Source organism: Tiliqua scincoides, chromosome 1, assembly GCF_035046505.1.
Source record: "Tiliqua scincoides isolate rTilSci1 chromosome 1, rTilSci1.hap2, whole genome shotgun sequence".
NCBI lineage: Eukaryota > Metazoa > Chordata > Lepidosauria > Squamata > Scincidae > Tiliqua > Tiliqua scincoides.
Window position 1 is genome coordinate 280,695,500 of NC_089821.1, and position 23,836 is coordinate 280,719,335.

The 23,836-nt window shown below is 49.3% G+C and overlaps 1 protein-coding gene and 1 pseudogene across 4 annotated transcripts in view; both read right to left on the bottom strand.

Annotated features, from left to right (window-relative positions):
• The window catches only part of OTOF (otoferlin), a 139,717-nt gene extending 128,701 nt beyond the window's left edge, over positions 1-11,016 (bottom strand). For all 4 annotated transcript variants that reach the window (XM_066611991.1, XM_066611992.1, XM_066611993.1 and 1 more), the window contains exon 1: positions 10,938-11,016. In XM_066611991.1, the coding sequence (XP_066468088.1) occupies positions 10,938-11,016 (79 nt within the window). The remainder of the gene's footprint in view (positions 1-10,937) is intronic.
• A 5,014-nt stretch (positions 11,017-16,030) lies between these two features.
• LOC136637318 (5S ribosomal RNA) lies at positions 16,031-16,147 on the bottom strand (annotated as a pseudogene).
• Positions 16,148-23,836: the final 7,689 nt, after the last annotated feature.

Sequence of the window (23,836 nt, forward strand, 5' to 3'; positions counted from 1 at the left end):
CTGGGCCGGCACAAGGATGCGCACCAGCCCACACAGTCTGCATCCAGTCTGCACTGTGACAACAGAGGGTAAGTTCACACTAGCCAAGCTCAGTCAGCGCAGGGGTGTGGGGAGAGCAGGGGGGAAATGGGAAGGAGGCATTTTGGGGCAGTGGGAGGGCAGGCACCGGGCGGGCAGCCAGAGAGCAGAGAGTGGGGCCAGGACCCAGCACTTGTCTCAAATTCTGACCCCATTCCCAGGCAGCACGGCGCATCCCCAGGTTGCTTGGATCTGCAGCACCTCTTGAGTGCTGCTGTGGTTCTCCCCGGAGTAAGGGGAAGCATTTTCCCCTTGCCCCAGGCTGAGCTGCTTGTAGCCCGAAACTCACCCTGGATATGGGGCAGGCTTAATGGCCTCCCTATTCCAGAGCAAGTGAGGATGCACTGCCCAAGGTTTGGCACCTTTTCTCTGTTTTCTTTGTGCTGTCAGAAGCAGTGGCATAGCTAAGCGGGTGCAGGGGGTAGCAGTCTGGGCATCAAGCTTTAGGGGGGCAACAAGCTGAGCTTGACACTAGTGACCAAAATTGTGAAAATCTTGGTATATATGAATAATACCATCACGTTATATATCATTGGAAAGGTAATTTAATGCAGAATGCAATGAAACAAACTGCACTGGAATATCTGTATTCTATCAAAAGTTATGGCTAATTAACCAGAAAATGAAAACACAACTGCTGTGGAACAAAAAGTGGATTTGCTTAACTCCAAACTGACGTATAAGACTGATTGTTCTGAGTGCCAATGAGATGTTATTATGATACAGCATGGAACCAATCACTTTTTATTTATTTACTAAATTAAATTTGATTTTATCATGTGGGGGGGGCAAAATCTTCTTTGACCCTGGGTAGCAGATAGATGCCTTAGCTATGCCACTGACTGGGGGGAGGCAAGAGAGTAAGTGGGTGGTGAGCTGCTGGAGGGAGGAGGTGGGTTCCTCCCAATTTTCACTTTTTAAAAAGCCTGGGTATGATGTCACTTCCAGTTGTGACATCACTTCTGTGGTAACATTTTGAACTTGGCACTGGGCTACATGATCATTAGCTACGCCACTGGTCAGGAGTCATTTGTAACATTCAAGAGTGAGCATGGACTGACTTCCAACAGCATCACCATGGATCATGATGGTGATTTATTTAAAAATAGTTTTATGCCATCTCTCTACCACATGGTGGTATTCAAGACAATTCCCAAGAGGGTACACCCAACTTCAGCTGGTGCTCCAACTGAGACCATACCTGAGCCATTTGGACCTGGCCACATCAACCCATGCTTTAGTAACTTCAGGATTGTAGCATGCTCTACATGGGTCTACCCTCGGAATGACAGTTCGGAAACTGCAATTAGTGCAGAATGTGGCAGCTTGGGTGGTTAGGAGGGCTAGACGATACGACTCTGCTGGGCCATTGCTTCAGAAGCTACGCACTGGCTGCCCATTCACTTCCAGTCCCAATTCAAGGTGCTAATTCTAATCTTTAAGGCCTGCCATGATTTGGGTTCAGGCTATCTGAAAGATCACCTCCTTCCATACATTCCAACCTGCCCTCTTGGGTCATAGAGGGGCTCTTCTACAGGTACCGCTTGTGATCCAAGTGAGAGGGGTGGCAGCTCGGGGGCAAACCTTCTCTGTAGTGGCACCACAACTATGGAATTTCCTTCCAGGGGAATTGAGAACCACTCCCTCCCCTGTGGCTTTTTGTCCAGGGCTCAAAACATACCTGTTTTGCCAGGCATTTGGTTGCTGAGTAGATATTGTCCTGTGCCTCTGAAATACTGCTGTGACTTGTACTGCCTCCCTGGACTTAACAATATGTGTTAGGGCTTACTTTGTTTCTGTTTTTATGTTTCACTGTTTAATGTTAAAATTAATGTTTTTAATGCTTCTTATCTGCTATGATACTTTGCACTTTATTATGAAAGGTTGTAAGCAATCTTAGGCATTTGCTTCGGCATAGGAAAGGTGGGGTATAAATTTCTCAAATAAATAAAATAAATGAAAATTGTTGCAGAAATTTCCCCCACAACTGGGAACTTGTAGGAAGGCAATGTATGAGGAGGGACATGGCAGGATGATATAAAATGGTTAATAAGTTTATTAAAAGAGGGAAAGGCAGCAAAGGCAAGCAAAATTACAAACAAAACCCTAACTTGTATCACCTCTCCTATATGGCAAAAACATGACCCGAATGCTAATGAACTCATGCACAATGGAGAGCGGAGAAAAGTGGAGTGCCCCAAGGATCTGTCCTGGGACCTGTACTTTTCAACCTGTTCACAAATGACCTGGAGACAGGGGTGAGCAGCAAGGTGGCCAAGTTTGCAGATGACAACAAACTTTTCCAAGCGGTGAAGACCAGAAGAGATTGTGAAGAGCTCCAGAAGGATCTCTCCAAACTGGGAGACTGGGCAGCAAAATGGCAGATGCGTTTCAATGTCAGTAACTGTAAAGTCATGCACATTGGGGCAAAGAATCAAAACTTTACGTATAGGCTAATGGGTTCTGAGCTGTCTGAGACAGATCAGGAGAGAGATCTTGGGGTGCTGGTGGACAGCTCGATGAAAGTATCGACCCAATATGCAGCAGCAGTGAAGAGGGCTAATTCCATGCTTGGGATCATTAGGAAAGGCACTGAGGATAAGACAGCTAATATTCTAATGCCGTTGTACAAATCGATGGTAAGATCACACCTGGAGTATTGTGTCCAGTTCTGGTCGCCACATCTCAAAAAGGATATCGTGGAGATGGAAAATGAGATGGAAAAGAGAGCAACCAAAATGATTACTGGGCTGGGGCACCTTTCTTATGAGGAAAGGCTACAACGTTTGGGCCTCTTCAGTCTAGAAAAGAGACGCCTGAGGGGGGACATGATTGAGACATACAAAATCATGCAGGGGATGGACAGGGTGGATAGAGAGATGTTCTTTTCCCTCTCACATAACACCAGAACCAGGGGACATCCAAGAAAATTGAGTGTTTTCTCCCGAGTTAGGACAGCCAGAAGAAAATAGTTCTTTATCCAGTATGCAATTAGTATGTGGAACTCCTTGCCATAGGATGTAGTTCATGTTGCCATGCGCTCCTTGGAGGACAGGCAGTATGTAAGAACAGCCCCACTGGATCAGGCCATAGGCCCATCTAGTCCAGCTTCTGTATCTCACAGCGGCCCACCAAATGCCCCAGGGAGCACACCTTATAAAAAGAGACCTGCATCCTGATGCCCTCCCTTGCATCTGACATAGCCCATTTCTAAAATCAGGAGGTTGCACATACACATCATGGCTTGTAACTCGTAATGGATTTTTCCTCCAGAAACTTGTCCAATCCCCTTTTAAAGGCATTCAGGCCAGATGCCATCACCACATCCTGTGGCAAGGAGTTCCACAGACCAACCACACGCTGAATAAAGAAATATTTTGTCTTGTCTGCCCTAACTCTCCCAACACTCAATTTTAGTGGATGTCCCCTGGTTCTGGTGTTATGTGAGAGTGTAAAGAGCATCTCCCTATCCACTCTGTCCATCCCCTGCATAATTTTGTATGTCTCAATCATGTCCCCCCTCAGGTGTCTCTTTTCTAGGCTGAAGAGGCCCAAACGCCGTAGCCTTTCTTCGTAAGGAAGGTGCCCCAGCTCCGTAATCATCTTAGTCGCTCTCTTTTGCACCTTTTCCATTTCCTCTATATCCTTTTTGAGATGTGGCAACCAGAAGTAGTGGATGGAATAATTCCCCTTGCTCAGCAGGAATAATCTGGAGTATTTTATTTATTTATTGCAGCATTTTGTATCCTAACCTGTAACCCCCAAAGAGTCCCAAGACAGCCAGCAAGCTCAATTAAAAACATAATATGAAAATCAAAACAATTATAAACAGCAAACACTAACTAAAATGCAGTGCAGGGAATGAAAAGTACATGAGGGAGACAGGATGCGATCATTACCTACTGAACACTCACAGCCACTTCCCCGCATCACTGGGTCTTTGTATTCCCAAGCAAAGAGCACTTGGCAGGCACCACAAATGGGGCCTCCAACAACTCTCCAAAGCTGTTCACTTGAGATGATCAGACTGCTGTTCGTATCCCCTCCCTGAAGGTAAGGCAGAACAGATAGCAGCAGGCCTGTGCCACTTGGACTGAGCTGTGCAGGGCCTCTGGAAAGAATTTTATCACCGGGCACGACATTTCTTTTGGACCCTTTCCAAATATTCCAAATAATTTCATTTGATCACTGGATCATAGTTTCTGTGAATTGTGATATATAAAACTATGTGATATATAAAACTATAAAACTTACACAAATATGAATACTAGTCTTCACACATTGTATGCAAACATTTTCCCAGGAAATTTCTGGCTCCCCTCTTTCGGCTCCTTTCGGACCCTAGGCTCAATTTACCCCTTGCACTTCCCTCTCATGGAACCTGGTGCTGTGCCAGGAGCCTGCCCTGCCATCTTCTCCCACCTCCTTGCGATAGGCAACAAAACTGGGGAGGAGGACAACAGAAGCATCCAGGAGGCCACAAGATGTGGCCAGGCCCGCGCTTGGCCCAGATGATGGCAGGCAGTGAAGGCTGTCATGTGTTTTGTCATGCAATCCAAACACACTGAAGGGACGCTGCCAAAAGATATGGAGATCACAGCATCTAGATAAGTTGCTTCATCTTGTTTATAAAAAAAAAAAGAATTATCCAGTTTGTGAAGAAAGCTCTGCCATAAACCAAAACTGCTAAGAGAAGAAGACAGGCCAGTAGCAGGGCAGATGCCACCACTGCTCCCTGTGCCTTTCAAAGGGAGCTGTACCCCTCCCTCAAAGAGATTCACCAAGTGCCCTACAAAGAAGGGGCTGCCAACTGGGGTTTAAGGCCACCTGGATGGCCTCTTAGGGGGTGAAAATGCAGCAGGCAACTGCCAAAATAAAAGGAAGGAAAAGAGGGACAAGCTCTGTTTAGGGACAAGCTACCTTTGAGTAGAGGGACTTTATCCCACTCTGGTCCTTCTGACTCACCTGTTGTTGTGCCCCACATCAATGACCAGGATATTGCTTAGAGTGAGGGTCAGGCCAGCCTCCTTCTTCCCAAAGCAGTTTGGGCTGGGGGGCAGGAAGAGTGCAATCACCCTCTCCCCACACACCCAGTGTAACTCAGTCAGGGGCCTAAGTGAAGAGGTGCATTCAAGCCACGCAGGTCTAGGTTAGCAGGAGAGGAAGCTGGCAAGCAGACCCTGTGCAGTGTGGCTAATATGTCAGGCTCAGCAGAGACCTGGGTTCAAATCCCACAAGCCTCACTGGGTGATCCGAGGTCCATGATGATCAACCTGAACTACTCACAGGGCAACTATAAGGCTTAAAAGGGGTGAACTATATCTGCCACCCTAAGCTCCATGGAGGTTGGAGGGAGTACAAACGTGTGCAAGAACAAGATGCCATCTGCCTTGAGGAACCGTGGTAATTGGTGCCCATCCCCTTTATGGTTGCCCTCTCCAGGGAAGTCTTGGGGCCCTTGCACAAGATCACTGCTTCTCATAGCCACAGCAAAAGCCAGAGTCACCTCCTTGCTGTGCACATGAAGTTGCTTTTGCTGTGTCTGCCTGGCCCATCAAGCCCAGAACTGCCAGCAGCTCTGTGGATCAGGCAGCAGAAGACATGCAACTTGCTGCTTGGGATCAGCTCTTAGACCTTCTGCACTGAAAGTCAGCACTCTGCCACTGAGCAGTGGGCCCAACCCAAACACCAGCTGTGGGGCAGCAGCATTTTCAAGGCAATATTTATTTCCCGCTCTTAATGGGTCTACCCCACTTTGAAGGGTAAGAAAAAGGGTGTCAGATGTGTGAATTAGCATCTCCACAAAGTTGCTTTGGATACAGAGATGTGCCTCTTGGATTGTGCAGTATTTCAAGCAGTATTTCAAGGGAACTTGGGCTGCATGACCAGGCTTTGCACTATAGCCACCTACCACAGCCAAATACCCTGCTCAGCTTCCCTGTGGGCCTTCCAGTGACAGCAAACAAGCAGGTCTAGGTCAGATGTCTTGAATTTTGGCTCTGCCGTGAACCCGCTCAGAGGTCTTAAGCAAATGGTTCTTTTTTGGCCCTTCTAACTACCATTTGCAATGTGGGGGTGATAATAAAGCTAGCATGCCTTAGAAGTTTGTTGGAAGGATTACACCAAGAGCGCTTCGAAGAATGGCAAGTCAAGCATCTCTGCTACTGTGGCTCTTTCCAGCTGTCTTCCTACTCTATTCCAGGATGCCACGCAAGGGCTACAAGCGTGACCTGCGTGTCAAGAAATCAGCAACCAATCAATCTGCAGCCCTTTGTTCACAAAATATATGGCACCTACACCTGGATCCCCCCCCCCCAAAAAAAAACTTGAGGTGGTAGCCGTTGCTCAGCACCAATTCAGCCAAACCAGCAATTTTAGAGCCCTGAATTTGAACTTCTTGAATGACTTCCATCCTGACCAAACTGGAGAAGGTCTGAAGCTCAGTGGCAGAACTCCTGCTTCGCAGGAGATTTCCAAGGAGGGCTAGAAAAGCTCATTGCTTGAGACTCTGCTGAAGGATGTAGCTATACATTCTCCAGTTTTGTTTGGGGTTACTTGGTGGCCATCCCATCTGTAACCCCAAACAAAACTGGATGTGATGTTCACTGTCCAAACTTCCAGGCTTGACAACAGCACATGAGGGAGGGAGGGAGATTCTGCCACAGAGGAAGTGGACCCAAGACAGCATCAGGTGGCATCCAGGTTGCACCGCTTGTGCCACCAAGGACCACCAGGTTGAGTGGCTAGAGAGCAATTTCAATTCATTATGACTTTTATTGAATTCTGATTTTATAGTCACCAATCCCAAGCCTGGTGGCCATATAAACAAAAAGAATGACCATACCATCCCTTGGAACTGTCTCAAGATCATCACCAAGTACAGAAATGGTTGTGTGAATATGCTTTTCCAGACTGGCCTTCCTTCTTTCTGCTTGTCCCCTTTTACTGAACCAATGCAGGGCATCTAAGAACTGAACTGGGAAATGGATTTCACCAGTACTTCTGTACTGCAGTGAGTCATGGACTCTTCGCTCACAACAGGAGAGGAAACTGAGCGCTTTCCACATGCGCTGCCTCCGACGCATCCTCGGCATCACCTGGCAGGACAAAGTTCCAAACAACACAGTCCTGGAACGTGCTGGAATCCCTAGCATGTATTCACTGCTGAAACAGAGACGCCTGCGTTGGCTCGGTCATGTCGTGAGAATGGATGATGGCCGGATCCCAAAGGATCTCCTCTATGGAGAACTCGTGCAAGGAAAGCGCCCTACAGGTAGACCACAGCTGCGATACAAGGACATCTGCAAGAGGGATCTGAAGGCCTTAGGGATGGACCTCAACAAGTGGGAAACCCTGGCCTCTGAGCGGCCCGCTTGGAGGCAGGCTGTGCAGCATGGCCTTTCCCAGTTTGAAGAGACACTTTGCCAACAGTCTGAGGCTAAGAGGCAAAGAAGGAAGGCCCATAGCCAGGGAGACAGACCAGGGACAGACTGCACTTGCTCCCGGTGTGGAAGGGATTGTCACTCCCGGATTGGCCTTTTCAGCCACACTAGACGCTGTGCCAGAACCACCTTTCAGAGCGCGATACCATAGTCTTTCGAGACTGAAGGTTGCCAATACAAAGCTGAGCTACAGGGCAGGTTTTGAGTACTGACAGAGCTCCTCCTTTTCCCCTTGTCTGACAAGGATAACAGCAGCAGCAGTTACCTTTCCCACAGGGGAGCTTTGAATATTCATTAGCAAGTGTCTGAAGTGGTATTCCAAGCCTGAAGTGCTAAACACTAACAGAACACTTGAAATAAAACTCACCCACTTTCAGGCAACTGGTGGCTCTGCAGGGGATTCCCTGCCACTAGGACACCTGGCTTCACACTGTGTTTCAGAACAAGCAACCAAGCAGATGTGAAGGCATGGGGCAGGGGTGGGTGGGAAGGAGAAATGACACCCAAATGTATTGTAACTACAGAGAGAGCAGGGGCTGCAACCTTGACACTGCTATCTAATGCATGCTTACCTGGGACTAAGTTCCATACAGCACAATCCTACGCATGTCCACTCAGAAAATCTCACTGTATTCATGGAGATCACTCTCAGGAAACTGTGGATAGGATTGCAGCCTTAGAGGAACTTACTTCTCAGTAAACATGCATTCAGATTGCACTGTTGCAGTGTAAAGTAAACCTGCCAACCGAGAAGGAAATACCTCTAAATTCTGTGGGGCTTACGGCCAGCTAGACATGATGTGGGGGGGACCTGTGACTGTAATGCCCCATGTTCACATCAACAGTAGCCATGGAGGCCCACCAATCAGAGTAAGACCCACTGAGCAAAAAGACTCACTTCCAAGTGTGGAAGTGAACTTCCAAGCACAGGACTGAACTCCACAGGCCAAACTGAAAATGACAGCGAACTCCTGAGGACTTGGGGTTTCTTTTATGGCTTTAATGAAACAGCCTTTGAGTGGAGGAGCAGCTGAGCTGGGGGCAAGGGAAGCATCTACTTAACTCTTCCCATTCCTGCTGTTGCTGTCCCAACGCCACTGGTTACTGGTCCATTCCCAGGCACAATTCAAGGAGGTGCTTATCTTTCAAGCCCTAAATGGCCTGGGGATAGGAAACCTAAAGATAAACCACACACACTTTAGGATCTGCTGAGGACCAGCTTTGAGCTGTCATGGCACACAGTGAGAGACCTTCCTGAGGTTTTTGGACTTGGTGGCACTTGTGTTCTCAGTCTTCAAAATATTTGACCATTTTCAAAAGGAATTTTTTTTTTTTTGCTTTATTTTGGCAAGTCCAAATCCCACCTTAGTTGGAATTCAGTTTTAAGGTCAGCTCCTTCCCCCTTTCTGTCTCGTGATAACATTGACCACAAGGGATTCATTCCAACGAAAGGGCATTCTTTGTGTTACTTATAGCACCCTCACAGATCCTACTGATTTCACTGGAACTTACCTTCCAATAAGCATACTTTAAGAAGTACCTTTCTAGCCATAGCTGTGGATCCATGCAGCTACAGGAGACATTTTTGTGCCTTAGGAATGCATCAAATGATGAGCCCTTAAGAGCCAAAACAGCTAAGTGGAACCACCAGGTCCAGGAGCAGAATACCTGTATTTTTAACAGTCTGATGATGCCTCTAAGGTAGGAACAAACTCATTTCCAAACCAGCTTGGTGTTCTGCTATGATCCACCAGGGCACACAGAGAAGGGTTTCCCTCAGCTAGCTTGTGCTGCATCCCTTTCTAGTCTGATGTGAGCACTTTTGGATGCTCCTCTCGGCTTGGGTTTTGCTAGAGAGCCCTTCCACACATTTCAAATTGTCAGTTGACTCTGGAATGGTGTGCAGCTGTCCTCTGCTGTTTGATGGAGGCGGTCTCAACATTCACCTAAGGGCAGTTGGCGCTGTGGACAGGAGTGACCAGGTAACTTACAAGTCCCTTCTGCGCCCCTTGATCTGGGTGAAGCTTTGGGAAAGTTACTTTGGGTATCCTTGATCTTTTGCCTTGGAGAGGCAAAAGATGGGGCTCTGCCTCTTGCCCCCACAACATTCAAGAAGCAAATGCCCCGAGATCAGATGCAAGCCTCACCCTCTTGTATCTTCATACTTAGAGAGGTTTTTCAGCAAACACAAAAGTATCCCCTCTCCCTAAGCTGGAAAGAGCACAAAAGTCTGAGCAGTGTTGATGCATGCCTGTGCCTTGGCTGCATGGGCCACTATGAGGTAAGAAGTCCCCAGGGCCACTCTCACCCTTGCCACGGGTGGCCTCAGGCATCCCAGCCTCAGTGGGCCCCATCCCTGAAACAAGGGGACAGGAACGCCGCCCTATTTTACACACTTGCCACATATGGAAAATACCTTCAACTCTCCAAAGTGCTACAGAAATGCTAAGATGATGGTTTCATGTGAAGTGCACATGAGGGGAATGATGCCTTCCTGGGGTGTGTACACAGAGCCCAATAAGTACTCTGCACTCACAGGATGCTCTGCACTTTTTCATCATCATCATCATCTGTATTCAGGGTGACCAAATGTAATAACCAAAAAAGAGGATAAGGTACCCCAAAATGTAGGACATCCAAGAAAAATGTAGGACAACAACAACATAAAAAGCTAAAAACGTATATTGATTTCATGGGGCCAATTTAAACACTATAATACTTTATTATTAAATTTATGATTATATTACAAATAGTTTATTAATTCCAAGAAGGCTATGCACTGCCTTCAGGAACTGGCTCACTGGGTAAAGGAGAACATTTAAGTTTTTCCAGGTTAAAATAGAGGGCATGTCCTGGAAAAAGAGGACATCGGTTACCCTGTCTGTACTGCACTTTCTGAGTGTGTCAAGGGCTTCACACAGATCATCCTGATAGAACCTCCCTGGAAGGCAGAGAAGCATTCTTATCCCCATACCGCAGACAGGGAAGAGTGAGGCTAAGAGGGCGGGGCTTCCCCAAGGCCACTTCCCCCAAATCTGTGCCACCCTCAAGGGCCTGTGAAGCGGTTCCTTCACTTTTAGGAGATCTTGGCTCAGCTCTTGCAGGCGGCCTCCCCCACCACCCTCTGCCCCCAGGCTCAACGCCACCGCCTTTGGGAAGACGCGCCTGAACGCTGCGGGGCTTGTGCCGGAGCCGCTGCAGAGCCAGGCTCCAGGGGCCGGGATGTGACTGGAGAGCCCTCCTCCAGCCAACTTTGCCAAGTGCCAGAGGAGGCGCCCATCAGTTCCTCCGGCTGCCAGCTGGGGAGGGGGGGCTGAGCTCAGCAGCTGCCCAGGTGCCTCTGCCCCTCCCCGGTTCTTGCCCAAGAACTTTCCACCCCCCCCCCCCCGAGCCACCTGCGGTGCGGAGGGCAGGTACCTCGGAAAGCCACTTTGGCGATGCGGTCTCCCCTGCCCCGCAGGTCGGTGACGGTCTTCAGGTGCACGATCAGGGCCATGCTGCGGAGGGTGCCCGCCCGGTGCCAGGGGGGAGACGTGCAGCCGGGCTGGCTCAGCGCTTGGCCGCTCTCCTCGCCTCTCGGCTGGCCGGCCCGCGGGGCGCCGCTCTTGAGCCCGCGGAATCTCCTCCCATCGCGGTCCCGAGCGGGGGCGCTGCCCGAGGAGCAGCCTCTCAATTATTCACCAGCTCGCGCCTGGCGCAGCGGCAAGTCCCGCTTCGCGGCGCTCTGCACACGCCCCCGGGCACCCTCGCTCCCGCTGCAGTCTTCCGCCGACCCTCCTCTGCTCGCCCGCAGCTTCCCCTCGGGAGGGTCTTCGCTCGCGGCCAGAGGCTGCCTTTAACCCCTTCGCGGCCGCCTTCCTGCTGACCCACTGAAGCCAAGGCGAGGCTTGGATTCTCTCCCAGGCAGTCTCCGCACACAACCAGCCACTTGGTGCAGTGTGATGGGGGGGGGGGGAGAAGAGAAGGCAGGCAGAGCTGAAGATCCTCACGCGGAGCTCGTGGCTCACACGTGTTCCAGCACCCCGAGAAGCTCTCCCATGGCAACTTCAGCTTTCCCTGCCTCCTTCTGGAGCATTCACACGTTCTGCTGATCAGGAGTCCGTTCTGGGCTAGCAGCCGCAGGGTGACCAGATCCAGGGTGCCTGCACCTTTAGCCATTGCATAGAAGAGGGAATTTGGGCAGGTGCAGCTTTTATCTGGTGTGCTCCCTGGGGCATTTGGTGGGCCGCTGTGAGATACAGGAAGCTGGACCAGAGGGGCCTGATCCAGTGGGGCTGTTCTGATGTTCTTATAAAGCCCTTCCATGCTGCGTTGCACCTGCCCAAATTCCCTCTTCTGTGCAATGGTTAAAGGTATAGGCACCATTGCATCTGGTCACCCTGCTTGCAGCAGTGCCCAGATCAACACCCCCAGGAAGCCCACAGGGAGGGAGGCGACACGGGGGTCTGCCACCCCTAAGTCATTCGCCCAATGGTCATTCCTGAAAGCACCAGGTAATTTGCATTTCATCTCTACTTTATGGTGACATGATCCCTGGGAGATAGGTTGGACCAGGAGGCGACGTGGCTACTGCGTTCGCACGAAGTGGGCCATTTCTATAGGAGCTTTGCCTGGAGGTGGGGTGTTTCAAGGAGAGTGTCCACCCTTTCTCTTGGCAGGGCTCCCAGAGTGTGAGAGTTGGAAGGGGGCTAGGAGGCCATCTAGTCCAACCCCTGCCAGGCTCATAGCTAGAGGGGGGTCAGGGTGGGCATTGTCCACCCTGAGCCAGCATTTTGTCCACCCTTGCATTTTGCACACCAGTATATATACCCAACATAATTGCCCACTCTGGGAAAAAAAATAGTCACCCACCCGCCTCTAGAATCCTGACTATGGGGCTGCCCCCTGCTCAGCACAGGCATTCCTGACAGGTGGAAGGATAACCTCTGCTTGAAAACCTCCATCAAAGGAGAGCCCCCCCCCCCAAGTGCATGAGGCAGACTGTCCTGTGCCTTCAACACCTGCATGCAAGGCAGAAATTCCACAGGTGTGGAAATTTCCCCAGTATCAAGTTTCAGTGGCAGAGAAAAGCTTACCTACTGAATTTGAACCTGTTAGCTATTCAAAGTGCAGGAGTCCTAAAAACTGTTGCTGCTACATATGAAAGATTTTTGGTGAAACTGCAGGGGGAGGAACTGTGACACGGCAGACAATTATTGGTCACTCAGTAATGCATTGAACCATTACACCAGTCATAAGCCTAGCATGTTAATTTAGCACTTGAGACATTTCACACAAATTAACTTGTTGTAACCCTCATAACAACCCTGTAAGGTAGGTCAGTATTATTATCCCCATATGGGGGGGGGGTTGAGGGTAAGACAGAGGGGCTTGCCTGAGATCACCCTCTGGGCATGGCACTGGCAGTAGCACTGGTTCAGGCCAGGGACTTCCTGCTCCTCCAGTTTCATATAGCTCAGCTAGGGGTGCTTGGAACTTCCCATGTCATCCTTCGGCAAAAGCAGCTGCAGGATTGGGTTGCTTTGCACAAAGGCTGTGGTGTAGGAGGAGGATTTAACAGCTCAGCAGCCCTAGTCCAAATCCCCCCATGGAGGGGAAAACTTACAGGCACAAAAATGATGAATTTGTAATGATTTTTGGATTGCTTTGTGGATTGATATATTATATATTTGTGCAAAATTGAAAGCTGCCTTAAGGTGACTTCAGTCAGGAAAGGCAGGGTATAAATCTATGCATTATATACAAAACAGCAGTTGAGGGATTTAAGTCAGGAAAGGGGTACAGGAGAGGAAGGGTTTCACTCCCTCTCTCCCACTGCAGCCCCAACTGAAATCAGGTCCCCCTGCCTCCCTGTGGCCTGCTTCTGAAGGAAAAAAAAAACGTTCCTTATCAGGCCCCTGTCAGAGGTGCAGAATCAAGATCAAATTTCCACCTGACAGTGGAAATGTAACATGAGAGGGGCTTGTGTGTGGGCCACTGGGGGGATGGGCAGCCCACCCAGAATATCCAAAACAGCCCAGAAGGTGCAACAAGAGGGAGGCACAGGACCTTCCCCAGCAGTTTTAAAAACATTTTATTTTATCATGAAAATGCATACGATGCTGTTTCCCCTCACAGCAATGCCACGGGAGGATATTGCCTCTCCTCCAGGTCTATTTTTGCTATCAGTTCAAAACCCCACCCCACCCCACTGTCATTTGTTTCATTGGCACAGGCAAAAGATATTTCTTTATTTCTGTATTTCAGAAATGTGATGCTCACTGTCCAGCATAAGTTTCCAGGATCACATACAGTTTTTTTAAAAAAGCTTAAAGCAACACAATATGAATCAGGAAATTGATGAGGCACCATGAAACCACAGGCACTGCAAGGATCATGAACTCCCCGCCCCCAAACCCCATGAGAACAGTAACATCAGTGTTGACTTGAAGCAGTTACTCCATGTGCTAGAAGTGCTGGGTACACCTTCTGTGGGAAGGGTATTCCAAATGGCATTTCACAAATGAACACCTCCTCTCTGTTCACCATTCATCTGTGTAGGATGGGGGTACAGAGTGCAGAGGTAGGTTTATGTGGTGGAAGGCAGCCAGATCCCCAACCATACACGCAAACATAGAGCAATATGGGATGCTCTTGCCCACAGGTCTCCCCCCCCCCTTCCTTTTCCAATCCAGAGAATAGGAAGAGCGAAGGCTGGCACATTACCAGGTAAGGGGGTGGTAACCTTTGGCACACCATCTCAGACACTGGGAGGACTTGGGCCAGCTGTGAACACTTGCTAATCTGAAACATTTGAAGCAGTTCTGAAACATTTTCAAAGCCATTAGGGGAGGAAAATTATATGCTTAAAACCCATTTCTGCCCAGCCTACAGATGTATGCATTTGATCCCTATTGCATATATGCAAAGTTGGGCAGAAATGGCTTAAGATGGAAGATGAACACTGTAAGACTTTCCTTTCCCCCAAATCCTCAGTTTTGTACCCTGCAACCTCTCCACCTCCTTGCCTCTTCGTGTTGGATGGAATGCCAGCACTGTTGTACCCATGTGTGCCTTCTAACCTTGGCTGCCACTGTGCCCACAAGCATCTGCCATAACTCTCTCATTGGTTTGGAAAAGTATTTGAAGCAAGTTCAGCAAGTGCTCTCCAGAACCGAGCTGTGTGGGGTTGGCATCCCTAATTATATGCATCGGAGTAGGTGGCACACAGTGTTGCAGAAAAGGTGTGTGGGTCGCTCTGACGCCTCAGGCAGGTGCCTGGAGGAAGGAAAAGGGCAGCTAATTAAGGGGAAATGACAACCTGGTTCAACTGATGGCTACGAAGGAAGAGAGCATAGATTGCCCTTGGCTTTCACATGGTACCACTGTCTAGGGAGCAGTGTCCACCTGGTAGTCTGCAAGCCAGATCAGGCTCCCTGGCAAAACTCTGTGTGATGTTCACATCAGTGTTTCATAGACGCTTCTGGTGTGCCCTTGCAACCGGGTTGCCCAATGGCACTCTACTGTCTCTAGCAGCTCCCCTCCCTTGACTTTCCCCTTCTAGCACCCACTGAATGATTTCATTGCTCACCTAGCTTAGGGTATCCTAAAGGAGGACAAGGGAGGCTGCCTCAGGCCATGCCTCTGGCCTAGTCTTGAGGCCAGAGAATGAAGGTGAGGCTTTGCTCCTTGCCAGTGTTAGTTTGCTGGGGGTGGGGGGAATCAGGAAGATGTTGGGGTGGGGCATGATAAGGCAAGGAGGCTGGAGCAGGAACACACCTCAGATGAGTGGAGCTCCAGAACCTGAAAGTTAGGGAGGCAAGGAGTGTGTGTTTGTGTGTGTAAGAGGGGGGAGGAGGAGCATGTGCACTAGGTGTGAATAACAACAGAGGAAAGTGTGTGAGCAAGAGGAGGAGGGATCAGATCAGTTCTCCTGCTTTCAAGAAGCAGGTCTAGCACAGTGAGGTCTCTGTCCAAAGGGAGCAAAACATGATCAATAGATGGCTGCATCGCTCTCTCCATCTCCCTTTCCCTGTAGTTCTTCCATGTCTGGTTCCCGTTCTTTGCCCCTTTCCCTTTCTCATGCAGCTTCATGTTTACTTGGAAGCCAAATTTCTAGTGAAATTTCAGTACAGTGAAATATACTCCCAAGTAAAGTGCAGGCAATTGCAGTCCTGTTTCCCAGCTTCTGTGCTGTTTTTCTAAATCCATCCATCCCCTCGGAATGCATTATTTCCCATAACTTTCACACCCATTTTCTCTGTCTTCCCTCTTATTCTTAACATTCTGTTTCACACTCCTGTTGCAAATCATCTTTCCCCTTATGTTGCACAGGAGCCACCTGTTACTCAGAAGCTTAGGATCCCCGAGCCCTTAATTTCTCACTTGAGAGCCTGAAGAAGAAAATCGAAGAGGCACCCTAGCTAAAGGCCATAATCCTCTGACAACTACCTCAGAAGCCCCACTGAGCAGCCATGCTTTGCAAGAGCCCCATCGGTTGGCAACCTTCAGTCTCAAAAGACTATGGTATAAGCCTACAGCACCTGGTATTCCCATGCGGTCTCCCATCCAAGTACTAACCAGGTCTGACCCTGCTTAGCTTCCAAGATCAGATGAGATCGGGCACGTGCAGAGTAACAGTTGCTGTTTTGCCCATTCCACATGGTTAGCAAACTTTGCAATGCAAAGCATAATGAGTAGGTCTTGATTTAAGGCTTCTGACAAGTCAGGGTCTGGCAGCATCTCACCTCCTGTGGCATCAGCTCTTCACATGGAGCACTGTGGTTCAAGGGTGCCCTCTAGGCTGTAGCAGCAGTCCCCCAGGGCATTCAATCAGCTGACCCCTAAGCAAGACTGGCCCAAGATCTCCCAGCACTTGTGCCAAATGCTGCCCCCTCCCACTTGATGTTGCACCAGCCCACGCTTCTCCCACTTTCTGGATTAGAAAAGGAAGAGGGGAACAAAGGTGGAGAGGAAGCATGGAGGAGAATAGAGTGGTGGGCTAGAATACAGGAGTTGTTCCCAGAGCTGTCTGAAACCTGCCCAGGGGTCAGATCTGGGGTTCAGATGAACCTGACTGCCCGATGAGTGGACCTTACCATTCCACCTGGGTGCTGCATGTAGGCCTCATCAGTTGGGAGACAGGGATGCTCCAGGCAGTCGTGCCTGCCCAGACGTCCTGTCACGTGGCCTTCTGGGCCACCCGGCAGCAGACACAACTGCCCAGAGTGTCCCTGTCCCTGATCAAGGAGGACTACGACTACGTGTGGCATCTGGGTGGAACAGTAAGATGTAGTCTAAACAGGAACCGCATTTCCGTGTGCAGCAGTGGCGAGTTTGGCCACCACTGTTCTAATCCATCATTCTGTGCTTCATCCCTCTCTTCCTTTTCCAATCCAGGAAGCAGGAGAAAGAGAAGGAGCAGCAGAGGCGAGTGGGTGGACAGAGGTGGTCACTGCCTACCAATCTGCTGCCAGAGGTAACTACATAAGTTGGCCTTATGGATGGGCCAGCCCTGCCCCCAATCATGATCTAACAAGCCTCAGAGCTCAACCCTCAGTAGGAGTGCACAGACTCTGCCTGGCTCTGTGTGCTTCATTTTCCTGCTTTGGGCCTTGCCTTCTGACCGACCTTGACAAAGTAACCTGCCTCTGGCCCCTCTGCCTTCAACCCATTTAGGCTGACTGGCAGCCTGCCTCCCCAAAGCCTGCATTGGGGTCTCAGAGCCCAATAATCCAGAAGCCGAGCCCTGCTGAGATCTGTCAGGGGTTACCTATGAAGTGTCCCCTCCTGTGGGTCAGAATGATTTCTTCCCCCACTGTGTCACCTTTAATGACACCTGCAGCATAAATGGAGATTAAGTGGAGACTGTGGTCAAAGGGAAGAAAAGGGATCCTGCATCAGGGATAATCTGGGTTGAGCCCCCTAACCTGTTCACCCGAAATGCGAACAAGCCCAGATGTTGATTCTGCCCCATACTACCCCCCCCCCCCAGCATTTTTAGCAGCATTGGCTGCTGTATGGGAAGCTCACTGCATGCATATTTGGTTCTGCCCACCTCTGTTCAGACATGCAAATTTCCTGTTTAGAAGAGGGAAAGCTCAGAAATGCCTTTCATAATGGGTGCCTGGGCAGAACTTCCTTGGCATTTGGCTATCATCATTCTCATAAAGTCTTCCCCAACAGTGACTAGCAGGCTCTCTCCGCACCTGCTTCAAGCAGCAGCACATTCCTGCTCTCTCCTTTGCAGTTGTTTTCTAAATTCATCCTTGACTGAAAATTAAAACCTGCTGTGATAAGAACCAGCCTCCTTCCCTTTCAATTAGGAACCCATTGTCAGCGTGCTAACCTGGGAGCGCAAATCTTGCTTTGGAGAGTGATGGTGAAAAGCTGTTATTGCACAATAAAAAATTAAGAAAATAGGAAGGTGAGTTAACTCTTTCCAAACACTAGGAAGGGCTGGTGTTTACCAAAGACCTTGCCGTATTTTCAAGCCGCCGATTCTTATCTGGAGCAATGGGGATCTCTAGACAAACATGGATGATGCCTTTGAGTGTTCAGTCAGGAATGAAAATGTTCAAGTGAGAAGAGGCTTCCTGACCAGCAGGGATCTGAAGACCAGTAGTTTCCAATTGCTCTGCTTTGTAGGAATTCTTACTACATCAGCTTGTCTATGAAGAAGCTCTGAGTATCTGCCCTGGGAGCAACCTCTGCCATTTTCAGAGCGCTGCCCAGGACTATTGGGCCTTGCCATCATCCCATGTGAACTGAGACTGTGTCCTAGGATGCATCCAATGCACTCCCCCTGACTGCACACTGAAAGGGAAGAATAGCAATGGTGGGCAAGTAGCCATTCAGCGAGGTTTGTCTGTCACACTGAGGAGCCTTCAGCCAGGGGCAGCCCAGCCACAAGGCCAAAGCATTTGTTTTGCATGGCAGCCTGGGTGAAGCAGAAACTAGCACTGACCCATCACCTGCCTGGCCATTGTCCTCTGGATGGGGGGGGGGGGGATGACATACCTCCTCCTTCAGAGTCATGTCTTCCCATTCTCCCTGCCACCAGTTTGGAAGAAGAAGTGCTAGAGAAGGAGGATAATGAAAGTGGCATGTCGGGGGCGGGGGTTACTGCTGCCTTACACTTGCACTGGGTGGGGGGGGTGCTAATACAGATGTGTGATGCTGCCAGGGGCACACTTTGGTGCCAAATTAGCTTGAGCTGCTATCCCTGTCTCCAATAAGCTAGTGAGGAATCCCCAGCTTCCCAGAACACAGTTGCTTGAAAGCCATTGCTAATGCAGAGCAGAAGGAATACGGAGCAGGGCCAAAGAGGCACAAGAACATCAGAAAAGCACATGGTAATTGTGCAAAAACTCTCCCCAGCAGCTGGTGTATACAGTGTCAGCCTGTCTCTGCATCTGGAGACTCCAGAAAGCCATCATGGCTAATAAACCAACAGCCATTGACAGATCTCTCTTCCTCCTCCCCTCCTCTTCCATGCATTTGCCTTTTTGCCACTGAGGCTGGTGCCCATCACCACATTCTAGGACTGTGAGTTTCGTGAAGTGGTTTGTGTGAAGAAGTCCCTTCTTTGGTCTGCCTTTGGCCTTCTGCCACTCAGGGTCATTGGACTGAGTTCTGGCATTACAGGAGGAGAAAGGAACCTGCCTCTATCTACTTTCTTTACACCATGCGTCATTTTATAAGTATCAATCATGTTCTCCCTGAGTCATCTTGTCCAGGCCCAGGATGAAGCCCCTTCCTCCCCCCTGCTCCTTCCATGGAAGCTAAGAACATAAGAAGAGCCCCACTAGATAAGGCCATAGGCCCCACTAGATAAGGCCTAGTCCAGCTTCCTGTATCTCACAGTGGCCCACCAAATGCTTCAGGGAGCACACAAGACAGCAAGATACAACCTGAGTCCAGGAGCCTTCCCCTGCACCTGGCATTCTGAGGTAGTCCACCTCAGGAGGTTGCACATAGCCATCATGATTTGTAACCGGTGATGGACTTTTCAGAAATTTATCCAATCCACTCTTAAAGACATCTGGGCGAGATGCCATCACCACATCTTGTGGCAAGGAGTTCCACAGACTAACTACATGCTGAGTAAAGAAATATTTTTTTGTCTGTTCTAACTCTCCCAACACTAAATTTTAGCAGATGTCCCCTGGATCTGGTGTTGTGTGAGAGGGAAAAGAACATCCCTCTATCCACTCTATTCATCCCCTGCATAATTTTCTGTGTCTCAATCATGTCTCCCCATGCACGCTCTGAAGAGCCCCAAACACTGTAGCATTTCCTCATAAGGGCGGTACCCCAGCCCAATAATAATTTCAGTTGCTCTCTTATGCACTTTTTCCATTTCCACTATATCCTTGAGATGTGGTGACCAGAACTGGATGCAATACTCCAGATTGTGGCCTTACCATCGATTTGTACAATGACATTATTATATTAGCCGCCTTATTTTCAATACTTTTTCTAATAATCTCATTGAAGGATTATTCCATCGGGCAGCATGGAATTAGCCTTCTTCACCACTGCACATTGGGTCAAAACCTTCATCAAGCTGTCTACCAGCACCCCATATCTCTCTCCTGATCTGTCACAGACAGCTCAGAACTCATTAGCCTATATGTAAAGTTTTGATTCTTTGCCCCAATATGCATGACTTTACACTTACTTACATTGAAGCACATCTGCCATTTTGCTGCCCAGTCTCCCAGTTTGGAGAGATTCTTCTGGAGCTCCTCACAATCTCTTCTGGTCTTCACCACTCAGAAAAGTTTGGTGTTGTTCACAAACTTGGCCACCTCGCTGCTCAACCCTGTCTTCAGGTCATATATGAACAGGTTGAAAAGCACCAGTCCCAGAACAGATCCTTGGGGCATACTACATTTCACCTCTCTCCATTGTGAAAATTGCCCATTGACACCCACTCTCTGCTTCCTGAACCCCAGCTAGTTCCTAATCCATGATAGGATTGCCCTCTAATTTCCTGACTATGGAGTTTTCTCAGCAGCCTTTGGTGAGGGACCATATCAAATGCCTTGTGACAGTCCAGATATATAATATCCACTGGTTCTCCTGCATCCACATGTCTGTTGACCTTTTCAAAGAATTCTAAAAGGTTTGTGAGGCAAGACTTGCCCTCAGAGACTTGCCCTCAGAGAAACCATACTGATTCTCCCTCAGCAAAATTTGTTCATCTATGTGTTTTAAGATTTTATCTTTGATTCCACCCTCTTACCTGGGACAGACATTAGGCTGACTGGCCTACAGTTTCCCAGGTCCCCTCTCCTTTCAAAGATTGGTGTGACATTTGCTATCCTCCAATCCTCTGGCAGTGTGGCCATTTTAAGGGACAAGTTGCATATTTTAATCAGGAGATCGGCTACTTCATTCCTCAGTTCCTTAATAACTCTTGGGTGGATGCCATCTGGGTCCAGTGACTTATTGATTTTTAATTTGTTGTCGGGGCCCCTCCCAGATGCCCTGACCCCCAACTTACCATGGAGCAGGCACCCCATGCCCAGGGTGGGGAGGCTTCCCTGCCCTTGAGGGGGGCAAAGAAGGTTGGCTCACCCCAACCAAACAGAGGGGGCTGGCAGGGCAAACCAGGAACACAGAAAGAAACAAGCCAGGAACAGGAAAGGCCTTTTCTGCCACACCAGGAGGAAGGGGAGGGGCCAAAAAGGGGGCAGGCTTGCTCCATAAAACAGGGAAGCCAGGGATGAGAGGGAGGCAGTGTGAAGTAGGGAGCTGTGAGATGAACAGCTCCTGCTCCCAAGCCAGGGGTGGCAGCTTTGCTAAGGAGGAGGACAAGGGGTGCTGGAAAGCCCCCCCCCTCCAGCCAATCTGAGGCCTCCCTGGGGGTGGAACAAGCCTGCTCCAGGCCCCTCCAGGGGTGGGCACCTACATTTGTCAGTTAGGTCTGAAATGTGTCCTTTTAGGGCACCCTCTCAGCTCTCTCAGGGCATCCTGTGCTGGGTCTCACACTAGTTTGTTGACCACCAGCAAGGGTTCGGCTGAGAACTTTCTTGGCACAGCTCCCTTTCTCAATTGGCCACTTGTTTATATGCTCTGCTCAACAGCTGGAAAAAACAAAACAAAAGAGTGACTGGCCAGGTGGAGGCTATTACAGACTGGCTACAGGGGATGGGGGGGGGTTGACATTATCTGCTGCTCAAAGCAGCTGCTTTACCTGGCCTCATGGTTGGGCTAGTCTTGATCTTTTCTCAGTTTTCCAAAGTACCAAATACTTTAGCCTTTTCTCACAGGGAAGATGCTGCAACTCCCTCCCCCCTGCCAGCCCATCCATGTAGCCACCTGATGTGGGTTTCGTCAGAGGAAGATTGCAAGGGGTCCAAGGGGGTTGAGGATTCAGAGTGCCTTTCATGCTGAATCTGCCACTGCCGCCTCTCTCCAGCCCACTGCCAATGCAAGCCCCAATGATCTGCTTCTTTCATGCTTGAGCAAGAATCAGATCATTTCATTCCTTACTGTACTCCTCATGTGCTATCATCAAACCTGGAAGTGTGGGACTTCCAGTTTCATTTACAGGGGCAGTGTGTTTGCATTTGTGCTGTCCTTATAAATCAGGGGTGTCCAAACTTTTTGGCAGGAGGGCCACATCATCTCTCTGACACTGTGTTGGGGGGGCGGGAAAAAAATTAATTTACATTTCAAATTTGAATATAATTACATAAATGAATATATTAGAGATGGAACTTATATGAATGAATGAAGGTCTTGCAATAGCTCATGGCCTATAAAAGGCTTTGCACAAAGCAAGGCCAGCTTTTCCTTTGCTGCCACCACTGCATCACAGATATGAAACAGCAAGCAGTGGAGGGAGCCCTCATCTCACAACTCACACGAGAGGTCGAGCAGTTGGCCATCACACTGAGAGCAGTTGCATCAGGCCAATGCGGGCTCCAGCAAGTCTCTGGAGGGCCAGAGCTCACTGGAGATTGGGGGCTCTCAGTGGGCCAAATTGGGAGTCCTCGAGGGCCACAAGTGGCCCCACAGCCAGGTTTTGGGCATCCCTGTTATAATTGAAACCTGAAGTCCCATTCTTCTGGGTTTGACAGCAGTGCACAAGGAGCATAGTAAGAGGGGGTTTTTTGGTAGAACAAAGGGGGCAGACCCAAGATGTCTTCAGGCAGTGTTCCAGGTTGTGCTTGTCCTGTCCAGGACCATTTTGGATGCCTTTTTCTGAATAAAGGTAATTGGTTGTCATTATCTCTGTAGCCTATTGAGCCTTTCCTAAACCGAATAACTGTTGAGGCTGTAATCCAATACATGCTTATGTGGCAGTAAGTCTCATTTCACTCAGAGGGACTTGCTGTCATAAGAATATGCTTACAATTGGACTGTAAAACTGACTGTGGCAGGATATAAGTAACTTCCTCCTGCTCTCACACAAGAGGTACTTGATGGATAAGTCTGCCCCTGCCTAATCACCACCACCTCCTCTTGCTTGGCAGGAAGAAAATAGGGCAGGCAAGGTGGTGGCAGAACGAGTGGCAACAGAGGGCAATAGTGTCAAATTTTCTTAGCCTCAGATGCAACCTGCTCTTGAGCTGATTCTGCCTTTCCCACTGCTGAAGCAGAGCTGGAAATGGGGTGAAAATGGAGGTTCTGCAAAGCCTCCCAGAATGTCTGCCCACTACTAAGCCCTGTCCAGCAATGGGCCATAACAAGTTTCATTTTTTAAAATCCTGTTTACAAGCCCTGCCCATTATGTTGCTTCTGGTTCACCCTGATGGATCAATTTGCAATGAGTAGCTATTGAACTGACCGGAATCACCCTTGTGTGAATGTCAGTTTCTTTTACCTCAGTGGGGGGGGGGGGGGAGATTCAGGGCCCAATCCTATTCAACATTCTAGCACTGATGCAGCCATGCCAATGAGACATGCGCTGTATCCTGCAATGGGGGGACAGTCACAGAGGTCTCCTCAAGGTAAGGGAACATTTATTCCCTTACTTTGAGGCTGCATTGAGGCTGCCTCAGTGCTGGATGGTGGTGCTTGACTTGCATTTCGATGCATCAGTGCCCTTGGTGGTGCTTGACTTGGGGGCTCTGAAGGTCTCTGCTTGCTGACTTCAGAGGAGGGTCAGAACCCCAGCCTGGCATCACTGCAGTCTATGCTACTGGACTTGGCTGACTCTTCTTTTGTTTCAGTCTCCTATCAGTTCTGGAAGTTTGGGTCATGAAAACGTCAGTGCAAGGCTTGATTATTTCCATTGTAACAAGCAACCTCCCCTCCCTAGTAGTGCATCTACTGTGATCTAAATTGCTCAGGTGGGTGGATTATCCTTCCAAGCTAGAAGG